Source organism: Erithacus rubecula (genome assembly GCF_903797595.1).
Source record: "Erithacus rubecula genome assembly, chromosome: 5".
In the NCBI taxonomy this organism is placed as follows: Eukaryota; Metazoa; Chordata; class Aves; order Passeriformes; family Muscicapidae; genus Erithacus; species Erithacus rubecula.
The window spans coordinates 40,383,852-40,399,087 of NC_136687.1; the positions used below are offsets into that span (position 1 = coordinate 40,383,852).

A 15,236-nucleotide genomic window follows, 5' to 3' on the forward strand; every position below is an offset into this window, starting at 1 on the left:
CTGCTGCAGATTTCACATGGCATCAAGCCTGTGGGGGTGTGCCTGTACTTAGGCTTCTGCTTTGTGTATTCACTTAGGCCTTACATGTGTGCAACTAATTCTGTGTTTCAGGAGGCACTGCGTAAGATGAAGTGAGATAAAAACTGCAGGTGTTTGTATCCTGCTGGCAGTCATGGGTGGGGAGAACAATCACATGCACCGAAAAATCTGGGATTTCAACACCAGTACTGAGTGAGTCATGCAATGTAACTACAGCAAAAATTTGTCCACTCAAGGTGTCACCAGCCCCCACCATTTGATAATATAGAATGCTGGTGAAAATGAGAACTCTGGTTTGGCATGTATCATAGCTGCAAATTGCTAATGAAAATGCCACTATGAGGTGAGACTTGAAATGGGTGTCTGTGGGGAAACAAAGGGGACAATATATTAGGTGCACCCAGTGCAAATGGGACAACGATGGCATGAAATTGCTACTGCTGCCTCTGAGATACTTTCATTCAGCAAAAAGGAGTACAGAAACAAGCTAGAAAGCATATTTCATGTTACTCCATCCAAGCAGTTTTCCTTTTAGTGGTTTTTACAACACTACAGTGCAGCACTATGCCAATAAATGAGACTGATAGCTGGTCTTCTGGAACTAAGTGCCTCAGCAGTTATCCAGGATAGCTCACTAGTTTTCATGGGCCTGACAGAAATAGGCTTTGAGCTACATGTGGCACCTTGGGAGCAGCTGGATACCCTGAAGGCTTCTAACTGTACAAACACAGGGACACATCCAGTCGTGGATTGGGAAAACTGAGGAAGAAAACAGCTGGAAGTTGTTTGCACTGAAGAACAGCTCACCTGATGATATACCATTACCATCAGCCTCCCCTCGGGATTTTCCTCAAGAAAGTGGAGCCATTGCTTGAGATGAGAGGGACAGCATTGCTGGAGAAGGTTTGGTGCTGGCCAGTTGCTCTTTCCTGGGAGAGACCAAGGGGAGTTATAGATTTGCTAAGTCAGAAGCAGTGGCCTTGCTGACTGGGGCAGGCAGAGCCTGGAAACTTCCCTGTGTTTGTGTGTCTCTGCTTCTGTATTTGACAGATGGCTCTGCTCAGACAATTTGTAAAGACAAATAGAAACAGTCTTGGAAAAGTGGCAGGAAAACTAAATGGATAAAAAATACCCAGAGAGTCCTGTGTTCACCAAACCATGCACTTACTGCAATATTACAAACTTCTGAGACACTTCAAATTGCATTAAAATAATATGCAGCATGCTTGATACATTTTTATTTCTTCTCTGGCTTTTGAGATGCCAGGGTTCCCCTGAGGCATCTTTACAAGTTTCCTTTGTAACTAGCTCAGTAGGAATACATTCCTTAATTGGTTAAGTTAGAGAGGGGCTTTTTTTAGCTCCAGCAGCCAAAGTTCAAAGCAAACCCCATGACAAAAAATTTCAACATATTGATAGAAGTTAGTGGTGTTGGGGTTTGAATCAATTATGTATGGACACGGGGGGAAAAAAAAAAAAAAGATTAGTCCTTTCTTTTATTAAAGGGAGGTGGGGGTAAGATTACTGTCTGTGAACTTCAGGAATAGACAGCTATGTAAACTGTTTCAGGAAGAGCATAGAGGAGAAAACTGGCAGTAATTAAACCTTGGTCGGATAATGTGATAAAGTCCTAATTCAGAAAACCTAATCTCGGGGGAAAATCCTTGTCATAGTAACTGAGCAATGGTGGTCAGCAATAAGAAGGGGACTTGGCTCATGGTGGGAATGGAATTGGATGCTCCACTCTCTTCATTAGCATCCTGAAAGGTTTCATGGTCTTCCTAAAAAGAGAAACCTCTTTTGTGGCAGCTGGTGGTGCTTATTTGAAAAGAGCAAAGAGCTGCTAAATCAAGTCAGAAATATTTCAACTGTCTCATTTTATCTCCATATAAGAGACTGAAAGTTTCTTTGAGACACAAACCAATAGTGGCCTATACAGTAGTTAACTATGTATCTAATAAAAGACATCATTATGTCTGTTAGCTTGAATCTTTTGTCAGCATGTCCCAGATCACAATGGGATGCTGATCAGGCATGATATCAGGAGATGTAAACATAAATTTTAACTTGTTTAATTCTAGCTTGTGGCTCTGCTGGAGTTCTGTTTAAATCATTAAATACTTCACAGATCTCTTTATTTTGGTCATATCAAACAAATATTCTTTGGTATAGCTCGTGAAAGAAGAAACTGGATTTCAGCTATGCCCTCTAAATGAAACTTGTACAATCACTTGCTACAAATTGTAGTGTAGTAAATGCAATAAATATTGTGATGTGACTCAGAAGTGACTTTTCCCAGTCTCCAGCACATAGGCTTGCTCTCACAACTGTACTGCTCTGAAAAGCTAATGCATGTGCTGGACATACTAAAACGAAAAACATAAGCTGATTTCTCCTCACCCCAAGCTGTCACCAAGCTCTAACAAGTTCTTACAAAAAATGGTGCAGGCCTTTGAGCCTTCAGCGTTGAGGTGTATTTCTTGCTGGCATGCCAGCCTACTGCAGGGATACCCTTGCAGGTCTTTACATTATGTACTTCACTGGAAAATTCCACACAAATGAGCACTACCATGATGCCAACTTTGCAACCCTGGAGCACTTAGTCAGGAATGCAATTTATACCTTTTCTGATACATTATGAGGCGTACATAAAAGCAATTTTACATGATTTTAAACATCTAGAGACTCATTTTAGTTCAAGTCAGATTAAGGTTAAAGCAAACAAATATTTTACTTATGAAACTCAGTTTGCAGAGCTTTTTGAAGGTGCAGGACAGAAAGAAAAGGAAACTGCATGCTTCCAAGATGTTATGAGACAAACTTTTCTTTTCCCACAGCCCAGTGAAAAGCAGACTTACTCCACATGCATTGCCAGGACTCCTGTTGTACTGAATATCTTTTGTCCTTGAGAAGTAACCATGGGCGGTATCTCAAATGGGGGGCAAAGGGCTGCCTGATAATTTCCCCTGCCTGTAATTAATGGGTTGAACTGAAGAGAAGGCTGCAAGGATGTACTTCAATCTCACACCTTTCACAACTGTTTTATTTCCAAATTTTGTTACCTTCTGGAAATGCTGGTGATGCTGATCATGGTCAGCCATTGCCATCTTCCATTTGGATAACCAGTGGATTTTATTTGGTTATTCTTCTGTGTTTGGTTTTTCTTCTGGGTCCTCATTCAAGTTAGATGGGATCTCTGGAGATCTGTAGTCCAACCCTTGCTCCAACACATTCAATATCTAAAGTCAAATCAGGCACTCAGGATCTTGTCCAGGGGAGTTTTGAGTATCTACAAGGATAGATTTGACATACTGCCCAGGCATCCTTTTGCATCCTTCACTAGCTTCCCTGGAGGGGAGGAGACAGAAAGGTTATGTAGTAATAAAGTGTTTTCTTTGTGCCTTTAAAGTTTGAGCCTATTTTGCCTTCCTCTTAATCCTATCTCACAGCAGGAAATGAGTAAATAATTCTAGTGGGCGCACTGGTGATTTGGCCAACACTAAACTTGACAACATAAATTGGTGCATTGGCCAGGAAATCTCAAACTGCCAAACGAAAACCACTGCACTGAATTGGTAATTCTGCCTGGTTAGAACTGTCACGAAACCGCGACCCCTGTTTACAGCAGACTACACATCTAGAAGGGGAGGTAAATTATTCAGGGTACAGAGCTACAACTTGCCAAGATTCCTTACATCTAAAGGCTGAATTTGCAGGACCTGTGCTACAACCTATCAATCAAACCCTTTTGGCTCGGGTAAGTATTCCTGGTGAAATCTGAGGGGCAAAAACCACAGTAGATGGTGCTAGTGCTGTAGGGAGTTGCTTCCTGCCCTGACTAGAATAAACTGGCACTCTGAGCACAATGGTGCCCTGCCCAGTAGCAGGTGTGCCTCATTTTTTGCATCCCAGGCTGCTGCAAAATTATAGTTCATCTGTCTGGACCAATTAAGTCTGATATTTAGAATGCCTTTTTTTTGTTTGTTTTCTTGGTCTGACGAATCTCTTACCCAAAGAGTTAGAATTACTACTTTTCACATTAATCTTTTAAAAGTTCATTTTCTGAGCCTGTGTGCTGAGGAGACCTCAGTTCAAAGCAACAGCAAGTGTAAGGAGTTGTTCCTGCTGGAGAGAAGATGGGGGAGTTATTCAAAATGTAGTGAGAACTGGTAGAATGTGCCTGCCTTAGTGCCTTGAAAGGCAGTCTTTATTTCTTTTAAAGCTGGAAGTTAACCAAATCCCTACCTTTTGAGCAGTCATTGTACATTTGTGAGGTTTTGCATATTTACGGTCCTTGATCGTCCCTGGGGCTCCCATTAAGGCAAGTATTTCCATGGAGCAGCCTTTGGCTGCTGGCAATGGCAGCATCCGCAGACACTGCTTGGGAGGGCAGCACCCTTCTCTGTGCCCTGGGTTTCACCTGTGTGGGTCAGGGTATGGCTGGCATTGTTCTGTCCCTTAGCTTTCTCTACTAAACTTGTCTTCAACAGAAAAAAAAAAAAAAAATCTAAAATAATAAAAAAATCTTCAAGCCAAGCCTTGCTTCTTTGTTCTTTGTCTGGTTATTTCAGGGTATGGGATTATAAGCACACATTTGAGGTTTATTCGATGTGCACATTTTTTAAAAACAGTTGTTATTTTAAACATTTTTCATTGAGTTTTTGCTCTGGAAGTGTTTTACTGCATGCAGCTTCTGGTCCATCACAGATGAGCAAAGCCATGGCAGACTTGAGACTGATTTTTTCATCCTTTAGGGTTAGTGAATGTAGGCATTCACTTGCTAAATCTTACAAATTACTTGCATAACTGAAATGTTATTGCAGTGCCTTTGGTTATGACAGTATTAGTACTTTGTGGGGGAAAAAAAGCTCATTATCACATGAGAGTCTGTTTCTTGAAAACCTCTAAATTTCTTCACTTAGTAGCAGGTACTGCAAAATTGGAGATAAAAGTAGCCACCATTAAAAAAAAAATAGGTATCTTTAATTTGATAGAGCTGTATGTTAATTGAAAAATCAGAGCTTTCACTGTCTCCCTAATTGAGATTACCATTTGTCATCCTGTCATCATTGGCTGGTATGAGTAATGACTGTTAGGTATTGCTCTCAGTCTGGTACCTTGTATGTACAAGAATTCATAATGATACCTTGTTTCACTTCTCACATAACTGCTGCCTTTAGTCCTGTCACTGAGCTCAGCTGCCTTCAAAGCCTAGCTTGAGTTACTGACGTTTTTCCCATGGTTGCCATCAGGATTTTTTTTATAGGAATAGTGTGGTCATATCAGAAATTTACTTTAATGGTAACAAGGTTTTGAAAGCTATGTAGATTGAAAAAACTAGAAAATGAGCTTTTCCCCTGTCAGATTTGCACTCACATTCTTCCCAGCTGAGGTCTAATGTGCTTTTTCGGTATAAGTCAGCACATGGCATGAAAACTCTAGTTAAAAAAACAAAAACAAAACAAACAAACAAACAAACAAAAAACCCCAAACAATAGAAATTTCTGGAAGAACCTAGCACAGAAGTCACAAGCAAACCTGTTTTCTTGGGATTTTTTCCCTATGTTAAAGGATAATTGCTCAAGACTTCAGGATCTGATCCAGATACAACTTAAGAACTCACTTCCATGTTTTGAAGGAATATAAGTGATCAGTGTCTTTCTTTTACTTCTCCAAAATTTTGATTTGTATCTACTGGAAAAAATAGTTGTAGAATTATCTCTTTATCTCATACTAAATTAGTGCTTAGGCAAATATTCATACTTAGCTTTCATAATCTTTTCTCTACTCCCTCTAGAACTACCATCCCTTTGACACTTTTCTCCAAGCTATATATGAATGTCTTTGTTTTGAATTATTTTTCCTCAGAAGGAAATTATCATATTTTCAGGCCAAGACATCATGTTACTGTCTGTCCTGCAACCTTAAATTTTGTCATTGATGACTGGAACATTTCCAGGTTGAGGACACTTTATCTTCAATATAATAATGCATTTATTTTCTCATTTAAGTCAGATTTTAGATGTGCATTACAAATAAATGTACCAAATGTTTATTTCTGGCTTGGGTTGGTGCTTGCATTAAATCTTGCTTGTTCACAATCTTTTTGGTTCTCCACTGCTTAGCAGAACAATTAGAGAGGCTGATCTACCTTGAGGGCTGGCAAGGGCTTTGCAGGCCCTCTGTTATCGCTTTCAGCAGGGGATCTGGAATTATCTCAACTCCCTGACACTCTGTCTTTCTTGCAGTCAGATATTTGAAACCTCTCTCCCTCGTTCTCTGAACTCTGTGGTGCATCAAGGACTTAACCATACTTAACCATGTCTGGGTACTCTTAGGCCTGTGGGCAACAGGAAGCATCAGACATGTCCAAGACTGGAAGCTATAAAAGAATGAATATTCAGAAGCAAAAAGAAGCATGTTTTAATGTGTCTTGAATTCTCAGTTTGTACATTATAAATAAAATCCATCTCTAATTGGACATAGTGCAGGAATGGATGTGAAACAGCATGGACTTAGAGAGTGCTGCTGTTCTCTCCCGAGCTAAGAAAGAGACTGGCAGAGGCATTTACACTGTGGTGAGGACAGCTCAGGCAGGTGAAAAGTTGAAGCTCTGAAGGATGGAAGGCAAGTCTGCAGTGTAGGAAGGGAAATCACTACTAAGCTTCCCCTCTTTCATAACTAGGAAAGATCTTGCCCTACTGTCCTGGCCCTGCACTTGCTTTTGAAAAACTTCAATTGAAACCACTTAGAGGCTGGCAAAGTTCAGAATATAAAACTAAATGGCCATTTATTTCTGTTACAAATTCTCTAAAGCTTGACAGTCATTCATCAAGATGATACTCTGGAGAAGGGATTTCTGTTGTGCAGCAAGAGTTTTTTAGGGACAGTAGCTCACCTGAACATTGTGGAAAACTGGGTGTGTCCTGGGTTAGGGAACTAACTCTAGAACTAGGTTAGCCTGGGACTGCTAGCAGTGAAGTGGATATGCATGATGGTCTGTCTCTTTCTACTTGAAATCTCATTTCACAAAGCTGTTCTTCACTTTGGGGATTTTTATGCAATATACATGCTTCTGGCACCTGGAGACCAGTTTAATGATGAACTTTAACATACTTCCTTATATACTTTGATTCTAACTTCTTGCAATCTCCTACTTCATTTTTAATAGAGACTTTGGCTGCCTTTGACCTGTTTGTTTTATACATTTCTCCATCCACTCCTTGTATCTTCCAGAACTGGCCAGATAATGAACACGGAAAGCTTATCAGGTGCTTAATCAATTGTTTGTACACTTAAAATAATTCTACAGATACTGTACTACCACAGTACCTGTTTATAACATACATTAATACAAAATATATACAAAGATCACACAGTACCATTTCTTCACTTGCCAAAGACATAGAGAAGTGGCAGATGCATTAAACTCTCCATTTGTAAAACAACATCTGTAAAAGATTACTCACCATGAAAAGAACTAGATTACATTTTGCAGAAATTCGTTATGTAAGCTTCCAACAGCACTCTGTTGCTGGGTCTCAAGGATATGAGAAAATATAACAAGCGACAGACACAGCAGAACTGGCAGGAGCCCATGTGCTAATGATGCTGAATTCATATTCAAAGTGATATTCAGGTCCTGATCTCAAAAGCATTCTTTAAGATGAACATAGTCTGCTTGAGTTAGTCTTGAAACACATGAGAGAATATTTTGGTATCAAAAAGTGTAACTAAGAGAAGTTGGCACTGATTTAAAGTAAAGGAATCAGAATAAATATGCTTGAGGACTGTGCTGGGGTTTGGTTTTCTTTTTAAAGAAGAAAACAATGTCAGTTGATGAGGAAAAACTATCAAATAGTTTTCACTTAAATACAGGAGTAGACTAAAGCCTACTGTGAAAGAATAATTAAGGATCAAGGTCAGGCTGGATGATGTGCTGATCAACCTGATCTAATTGGAGACGTCCCTGCTCACTGCAGGACAGGGTGGACTAGATGATCTTTGAAAGGTCACTTCTGACCCAAAGTATTCAATGAATCTATGACACAGAAAAATATCTGAGGGAGGAAAAATGCCAAGGAAGGTCCACAAAATTATGAATAGCAATGAGGAGAGGAGAATTCAGAGAAAGCTGATGAGAAAGTTCAAGATTCAGTCTGGTGAACTGTCTTGGAAATTAGGTCAAAAAGAGAAAAAGAGCAAAGAGCAAGTGAAAAAGGTGATCATAATTCAATTTTAGAAGCTGTATTATATCCAAATCTTATCTACACTGAGTTAGATTGGGTAGGATATTCTCATTTATTGTCAAACATCTGCTTAAACTGGAATTAAGAATTTTAATAATCTAGCAGGTTTTCAAATGTTATGAAATAGTTATCTGTGTAATGAAATTAAAAATGCCTACTGGTACTCTAGATCTTTATTCCTACTCTTCCCATATTCTCTGCAACTCCCTCCCATGCAACAGTACTTTATTTTAAATAAATTACATTAAAACAAACTGCTTTTTTTAAATTTATGGTTAAACTACCATGAATATGAGTAAACATTATTTAAAGGCAAATTTTAAAAATGTTTCCTAAAAATCATTGATAAAGTTTTTAACACAATACTGACAAAGTTTACTTGAGTTACATTGGTTGTCCTCTTCAGGCTGCTAGTACATATATTTCTCCTTGATTAGATGCCTCTCCCATCTCTTCTGACTTCTGTTTGACAAACTGCACACTAGGATGTGAACACATTAAAAAGAAATCTTTTCACTCTGGCTGGCATAAAAAAAAAAAAAAGGTTTCAAACTACTAGTGCTTAGCCTGTAATAATGAGGCTGTTAAAACCTTGTGGGATGTCTGATTAGGTAGTCCTCTTCACTGAAAGCTTTCACTATCCAGAATTGTCTGACATCTCCCTGTTTCAGTGGGTTCCTGAAAACTTAGAGAAAAATGACTTAGAAAAAATGAAAGTATACCTCATATAGGAGAGTAGCTTCTTTTCATTATGAAATACTGGTATGTCATGCTGTTGAAATGGATTTAACAGGCATAAATTCAGCATGAAATGGAACAACATACTTTTCTGGCAAAGAATTCTAGGGTAGGACAACAAAATTCAGCAGACTCTACTGCAGCAGGAATCTTCTGCTAGCCTTACACCAGCCCTAAAAGCAAATATGCCTACTTGATTTTATCAGGGTTTGTAATATGGTTGAAGAAAACTGGAAGCTGAGCTTTCCTAAGACTGCAGCATTAACCCATTGGCCAGCTGTGTACAGAAGTATTTGATGGTTCACGAAATGCCTACCCTAAATGTTACAGCATGCACTACACCTCCCTTAACCCCTAGCATTAGAAGAGCCTAAATAAGAACTGTTTACACAAATGACAATATCTAAGCTCTTGAAGAATTCCTCTTCTGCATTAGGATGAAAATACTTCATATTCTTATTTTTTTTAATACACATATTTGTCTAAATTGCTTTCTCAGGCAGTCAGACATTCTGTCCTGTGAATGCCTGCATCCACATTTATTCTGAACTCTCCAGTGAGAGCACCTGGCTTCATTCCTCTCAGAGACCTAAGAGCAGTGGTTCCACCAGCAGTTCAGTCCCTGAGGTTCTGTAAATTGTAGGCCACATCCCTCCTTCAGGTGAGAGAAATCAAAATCAGGGGAGCAAGCTCTGCTAAACACCCAGCTCTCACCATGACCAGCTTGTGAACTCTGCCACTCAGGTTCACCAGAGCTAAGTAGAGCTGAGTTCCATCTGCTCCATGACTTGCTGGAGTCCCCCTACAGTGCTATTCACAGTAATTGACTAGTTACTTATCTAAGTGACACATGTGATGGTGAAAAGAAAGGCAGGAAAATACAGCTGATAGCTATTACCAGTATCCAGAACCACTCGTACTAAGAGGTGGCTTGTAAAATCTGTTAAGCTCAAAGCCAGAGTGGTTATCAGCAGAAAATACCCTCTGAATGCTGGAGAAATCAAGTATTTTTGCAGTAAAGTACTGTGCCTGTTTAAAGTTAGGACACCCTGGTCCAATATATAGTGCAAGATTCAACGTATTGTGGACTTTGCTGCCTTTCCAGAAGATGTGCTTCTATCAGCTGTTACTGGGCTGGCTCCTGGGCCGTATGTGAAATGGGATGATGTGGACTGCTGGACAAACTGGGTGATGTGTCTGTTTCTGTCGCTTTCCATAGCTTAAATTCTTGACTAGGATGAATGGATAAAATAAATACAATTTCATGGTAGCTGAAAACTGTATGTTTTTTTAAAGGAAAAATATGTAGTGAAAGTCTCATCAAAATACATGCCTTAAAGAATGTTCAGGCAGTTTTCTCTCATGAATGTTGCTTTAGATAGCAGAGGTGAGATTTTGGAGGATGGGGAGTTACCTTTTTTATGTTTTTGTCTAATTTAAAGAAAAAAACAAACTCGTTCACCAGTGTTCCTATGATTGTTATTTTCACCCTAAAACTGCTCCACACGCCTCCTTAAAAAGCTAGTGCTACAAACCAGCTGTTAACCATTTTCTGACCTACCTCTATCTCTGGCATAAAAACAGCACATTAAAAACTAAATATTTTGGATTCCATGAATAGCACATTCAGTTTTCTCCAAGAAGAGATAACTGGAATTTAACACTTAGACCTTTTTGTATGGTACTCCAAATCTGTTGTCATCCTGTAGGGATCCGGAGCTGGTTGGCTGGTTTTTTTGCTTACACTCAACCTCTTCTTTACTTTTTAAGTTTCTGAAGCATCTCCTCCTCCTCTGTCAGAACTACTTAATTCCTGGAAGACTGATTGTAATAGCTTCCTGCCCTCAGCCCAGATACACTTTCCCAAGAGATGCTATTCTTCCTCAATTATGCTGAAGTTGCCAATGTTAAATTAGGTACCTACAAACAACCGTCATCCTTATCACATTGGGGAAAAAAAAGAAGACGAGTAGGGAAGAGTTACAGGTCTCTTCCTTCATGTATCTGAATCTAGCTTCCTACTTGTCTCCTCTAGGAATGTGTTGCAAGTACTAAATTCTGCCTGTGAAAAGGTTATTTGGAAATGGGAAGAATTGTTCTTCCCCTACCTTGCTGTAAAATCCATCGAGCAGAGACAGAAAGGCCTGGCTGCTGCAGGGACCAGTATTTGCATGAATTTTGTTCTCATATACTAGTGAACACTTCCCTCTGCAGGAAGCTTTTAGCTGGTAGCAGCCACAGCCTCGGGCAGTGCAGAAAAAATGCTCAAAGCCTGAAGTGGGATCTTATGGAAGACATTTGTGTTCTTAAAATTCTTGAAATGTCACCTGCCTTCAAGCAGTACGTAAGATTTTCTTTCCATTCCCTTGAGCAGCTATTTGCATTCTAGAATTCTAAAAATTCGTTTGACAGTTGGTTGAATTTTGATTGTTATATGCTTCTCTATGGTAGTTGTGCAGAATGTATTTTTGGAAAAGGTCTGTCCCATCTGGATCCCACGTCCCTGGTGCTATTCCTGATAGCAGGTGCATCCTGGTGGCTTGAGCACTTTCATGGCAGCATGGGCCTGGCTCCTGAGGAGGTTAAGGGTTACTAACACAGTCTGTGATTAAGCCATTTTACTCTTTCTGTCTCTTACAATTTAGTCACAGACATGGAATGATTTCAATCCATGGGGGTTCCTTGTTAGTGTGGTGAACAACTATGGGTACTTTCTCTACTATGGGTAGTAGAGAAAGGAGCTGTCAATGACTGCTTCAAGCCTTCCCTTTTCCTGGCTGTTTGGGGCATGTTCAAGCTCTAACTTCAGGAAAGCTGTATTTGAGACTGCCGGACCATTACCTGTTTTCTTTCCTGTGGCTGTCCACTAAGTTGGACACTAAATATTGTGAAGAGATGATAAATTAATCATTCTTTGTTATACATGGAAACTACTAAAAAATTGCTGAAAGAGTGGATGTAGAAAAACTGACTTCTAGGGGATTGCTTTTACCTCAAGAGTGTGCATTAACCTAGTATTGTCCAGATTACTTGCTCTTTAATACTGTTTCATATTTAATAGAAATTTCCATTAATTTACTAACTCATGTTTGTTGTTATGTAAGATGTTAACTTTGGGTGACAAGTAGTTTTGGTTCCCCCATCCCAATTACTTTTCCCTTCCCATGAAAAAACGAGATAGTAGTAATAGAGGGAGGAGGGAAAAAAAAAGGCAAATAGATGAAAATGATAATAAAGACTTCACTTTCCTACTTAGGGCAACGTTTTGATGCAGTGGATGTACTCTAAGTTACAGAACTTCACCTCAGCAAAGTCTACTCTCTTTCACCCCTACTCTTAGAAAGACTTTTAGTTTCTGCACCAGTTACAAAACAGGGTCATAGACCAATTTACTTCTTAGGTTATACGAAAGTAATGTAAAAACAAAAAAAAGCAACACTGTGTTTTGTGACAACATTTCAGAAGAAATACATGGTGGTTTATTTTCCAAAGGTTAATAAGCTCCAGTGAAATTTTTATAAGCATGAAAAATATGCTTGCAATTTTGCACACTGATATTTCTAATGATGTGTTCTTAAATAAACTTCAAAAAGCCTGAATTACAGCAACTGCATGCTACTGCTGATTCAGCTGCTTATTCCTTGCACCGCTGTTCTTAGCTGCAGAACAAAGACAAATTGTGCTTGAGGGTTGTATTTGGCTGGCATCAGCCTAGTAGTCATTACACTCAGATGCTTGATAATGGTTTAGTACTGTCACATATGTTGAAAATACCAAAAATAATTGCCAAGATACATGCTCATGTTAATAATGATGGGATTTGCTAGTTTGGGGGTTTGTTTTGCCTCAAAGACACCAGCACAGTCGGAAATCTGATCAAAAAGGAAATTACACACCTGAAAAATGCAATCCCCTGCCTTTCTACAGTACTGGGCAGTACCTCCTTTTGTAGCTCCTGAGGAGGTACTTTTGTTTGCAGCTCTTCTGGTATTCACTGTAATATTATGCAATCATTGTGCACCTTGGCCCACAGCTTCCTTAAACAGTTAATAATACCAATTTTACCTAGGTTTCCTTGGTCCAGATTTCCATCAGAAATGCAAATACCTGAGCCTTCATCAAGACACTTGAAAAATAAAATGAAGCTTATTTCAGCAGTCTGAAGACTAGAATTCTCAGGCTGCCAGGAAAATACTTTCAAATTATCAACCCGGTATCTTATCAGCATTATAATCTATCATTCTATCACAAACACTGATTTTTGTCTTGGCCTTAGAAACCACTTGGTTTAAACATGGATTAAACAAGTTCCTTGTTCCCTTTACTCATGAGTTTTTGAGGAAATCCTAACCTTTTAACAACTTTCACATGCAATAAAAGCTAATCAACCAACTTGCTTTTCAAGAACTACTTTTCTTTTTTCAAGGCTTCTCTCAGCCACTTAATCACTCTTCCTTTTGTTCAGCAAAGCACTGGAGCCTCTGGCCAAAGATTCTTATTACTGAAAGCAACGTGAATCCTGCAAGTAAGTTTGTGAAGGTACTATGTCTAAAATAATAATTTCTTTTTATTTTGCACACACCAAATATGAACAGCATAAATTTAATATAAATGTTAATTCGTGTACAGAAGTCAAACACATTATTTCAACATTAGAAATTGCAAACATGTAAAAGAATTATTATGTAGCTAATATCAAATGCAAATAAAATGAAACTGCTATAACTGCACCAAAATTACCAGCAAAAGGACAATTTAATATGGTGATGAAATACACTGAACCAAAATACATAGCGGACCACAACGGTTGATTGCTTTTAAGAAAAATTATTCAACTTGAAATCTTTCCATTACATTGTTTTCTGTCTACATAATATTCCTTTCTGAGAAACAATTTTCAGATACAACAGCTTACAAACAATACTTGCATAGGTGAGGCCCTTAGACATTTTAACCACTTGGCCCACTCCTTGTCAATGAACTGAAACTATGTATAAAATTCCAAAAGTAAGAATGGTCTACAGTATTAGTTTCAGATTGTTAAGAAGGTTAAAAAAAAAGGTTGTTTTTCTTTTGTCATTCAATAAATAAAGCACTTGACTGAGAAATGCCAAATAGTCACAATAAAAATAAAGATGGCTCACTCAAAATGAATTACATATATCTGATTTTAAAAATCAAAAACTATTTTCAGTTTAATGCTAAACAATGTTTTTAAGAAGAACATGGCCTGATTATAAAGTGAGCAAGCTGCTGTTCCACTTGGCTATTACAGGCAAGCACAGGTGCTATTTTCAAGGGAGAGCCTGGATAAAAGTAAGGCCTTTATGAATATGAAAGCACACACATCCCAACAGGGAGGTGCTAACAACAGGAAATACAACCTAGTGAGCTGTACATAAAAATACATGTAATCTGTATCTGTTGAAATTTTCTGCCTGTTTTTGTCTCCAAGAATTAACCAAGGTATTAAGCCTTAGTGTTACGACTACAGAAATGTAGCCTGATGGTACAATTATGTAAAGTCCTTCAAAATACAAGTTTTCCATTGATGTACTGCTATATCAGAAGCAAAAATTTTATTGGACCTGTTCTTCCTATAAAATTTTGCATCAAGTTAATGGAAGCAAACTTGAGGATAGTATTTACGTTCCATATTATGCATGTTTATGTATGAAAAGGCAAGGTTGCCAGAATGGTTTTGTTGATGGTTTATTGTTTTGTTTTGTTGATGGAATTTTTTAACATTTAAGATTTATTACATACAATAGAAGCTGAAAAAATTTTGTGTGAAAATACAAGAATAGGAATTGTGGGAAACTGTTTCAACACTAAATATAAATTACTGTCGTATAGACTATTACAGGTAATAAAAATCTTTTTAACTAATTGTATTTTAAAACCCAAATGTAATCAAACTAACCAAAACAATTTAACATTCAATTTCACTAATCTTTAAATTGAAATGCTTAATACACATGCTTTGAAAAATTACTCATCAATGAATGTCAATTTCCAGTAATTATGTATCAGTGGGCTGTTCTTTTTCTCTTCATTACAAGATCCAAAGCAATAAATTCCAAACTCCTCTTCTTCAGAGATATTCAAACCAAGTAGGGTGTACAGCTGGCTGCAGAAAGAGAGGGGCAGAAGGAAGGAGACTTTAATTTCAGCAAACAGACTGCATTATCCATTTCAAGATGGACTAGT

At 38.3% G+C, this 15,236-nt stretch overlaps 1 protein-coding gene across 2 annotated transcripts in view; it reads right to left on the reverse strand.

Moving 5' to 3' along the window:
* Window positions 1–13,569: 13,569 nt before the first annotated feature.
* The window catches only part of LOC306801900 (putative RNA-binding protein 46), a 31,709-nt gene continuing 30,042 nt past the window's right edge, over window positions 13,570–15,236 (reverse strand). For both annotated transcript variants that reach the window (XM_079305447.1, XM_079305446.1), the window contains one exon: window positions 13,570–15,156. In XM_079305447.1, coding sequence (XP_079161573.1) covers window positions 15,131–15,156 — 26 coding nt within the window. In that variant the 3' untranslated portion in view covers window positions 13,570–15,130. The remainder of the gene's footprint in view (window positions 15,157–15,236) is intronic.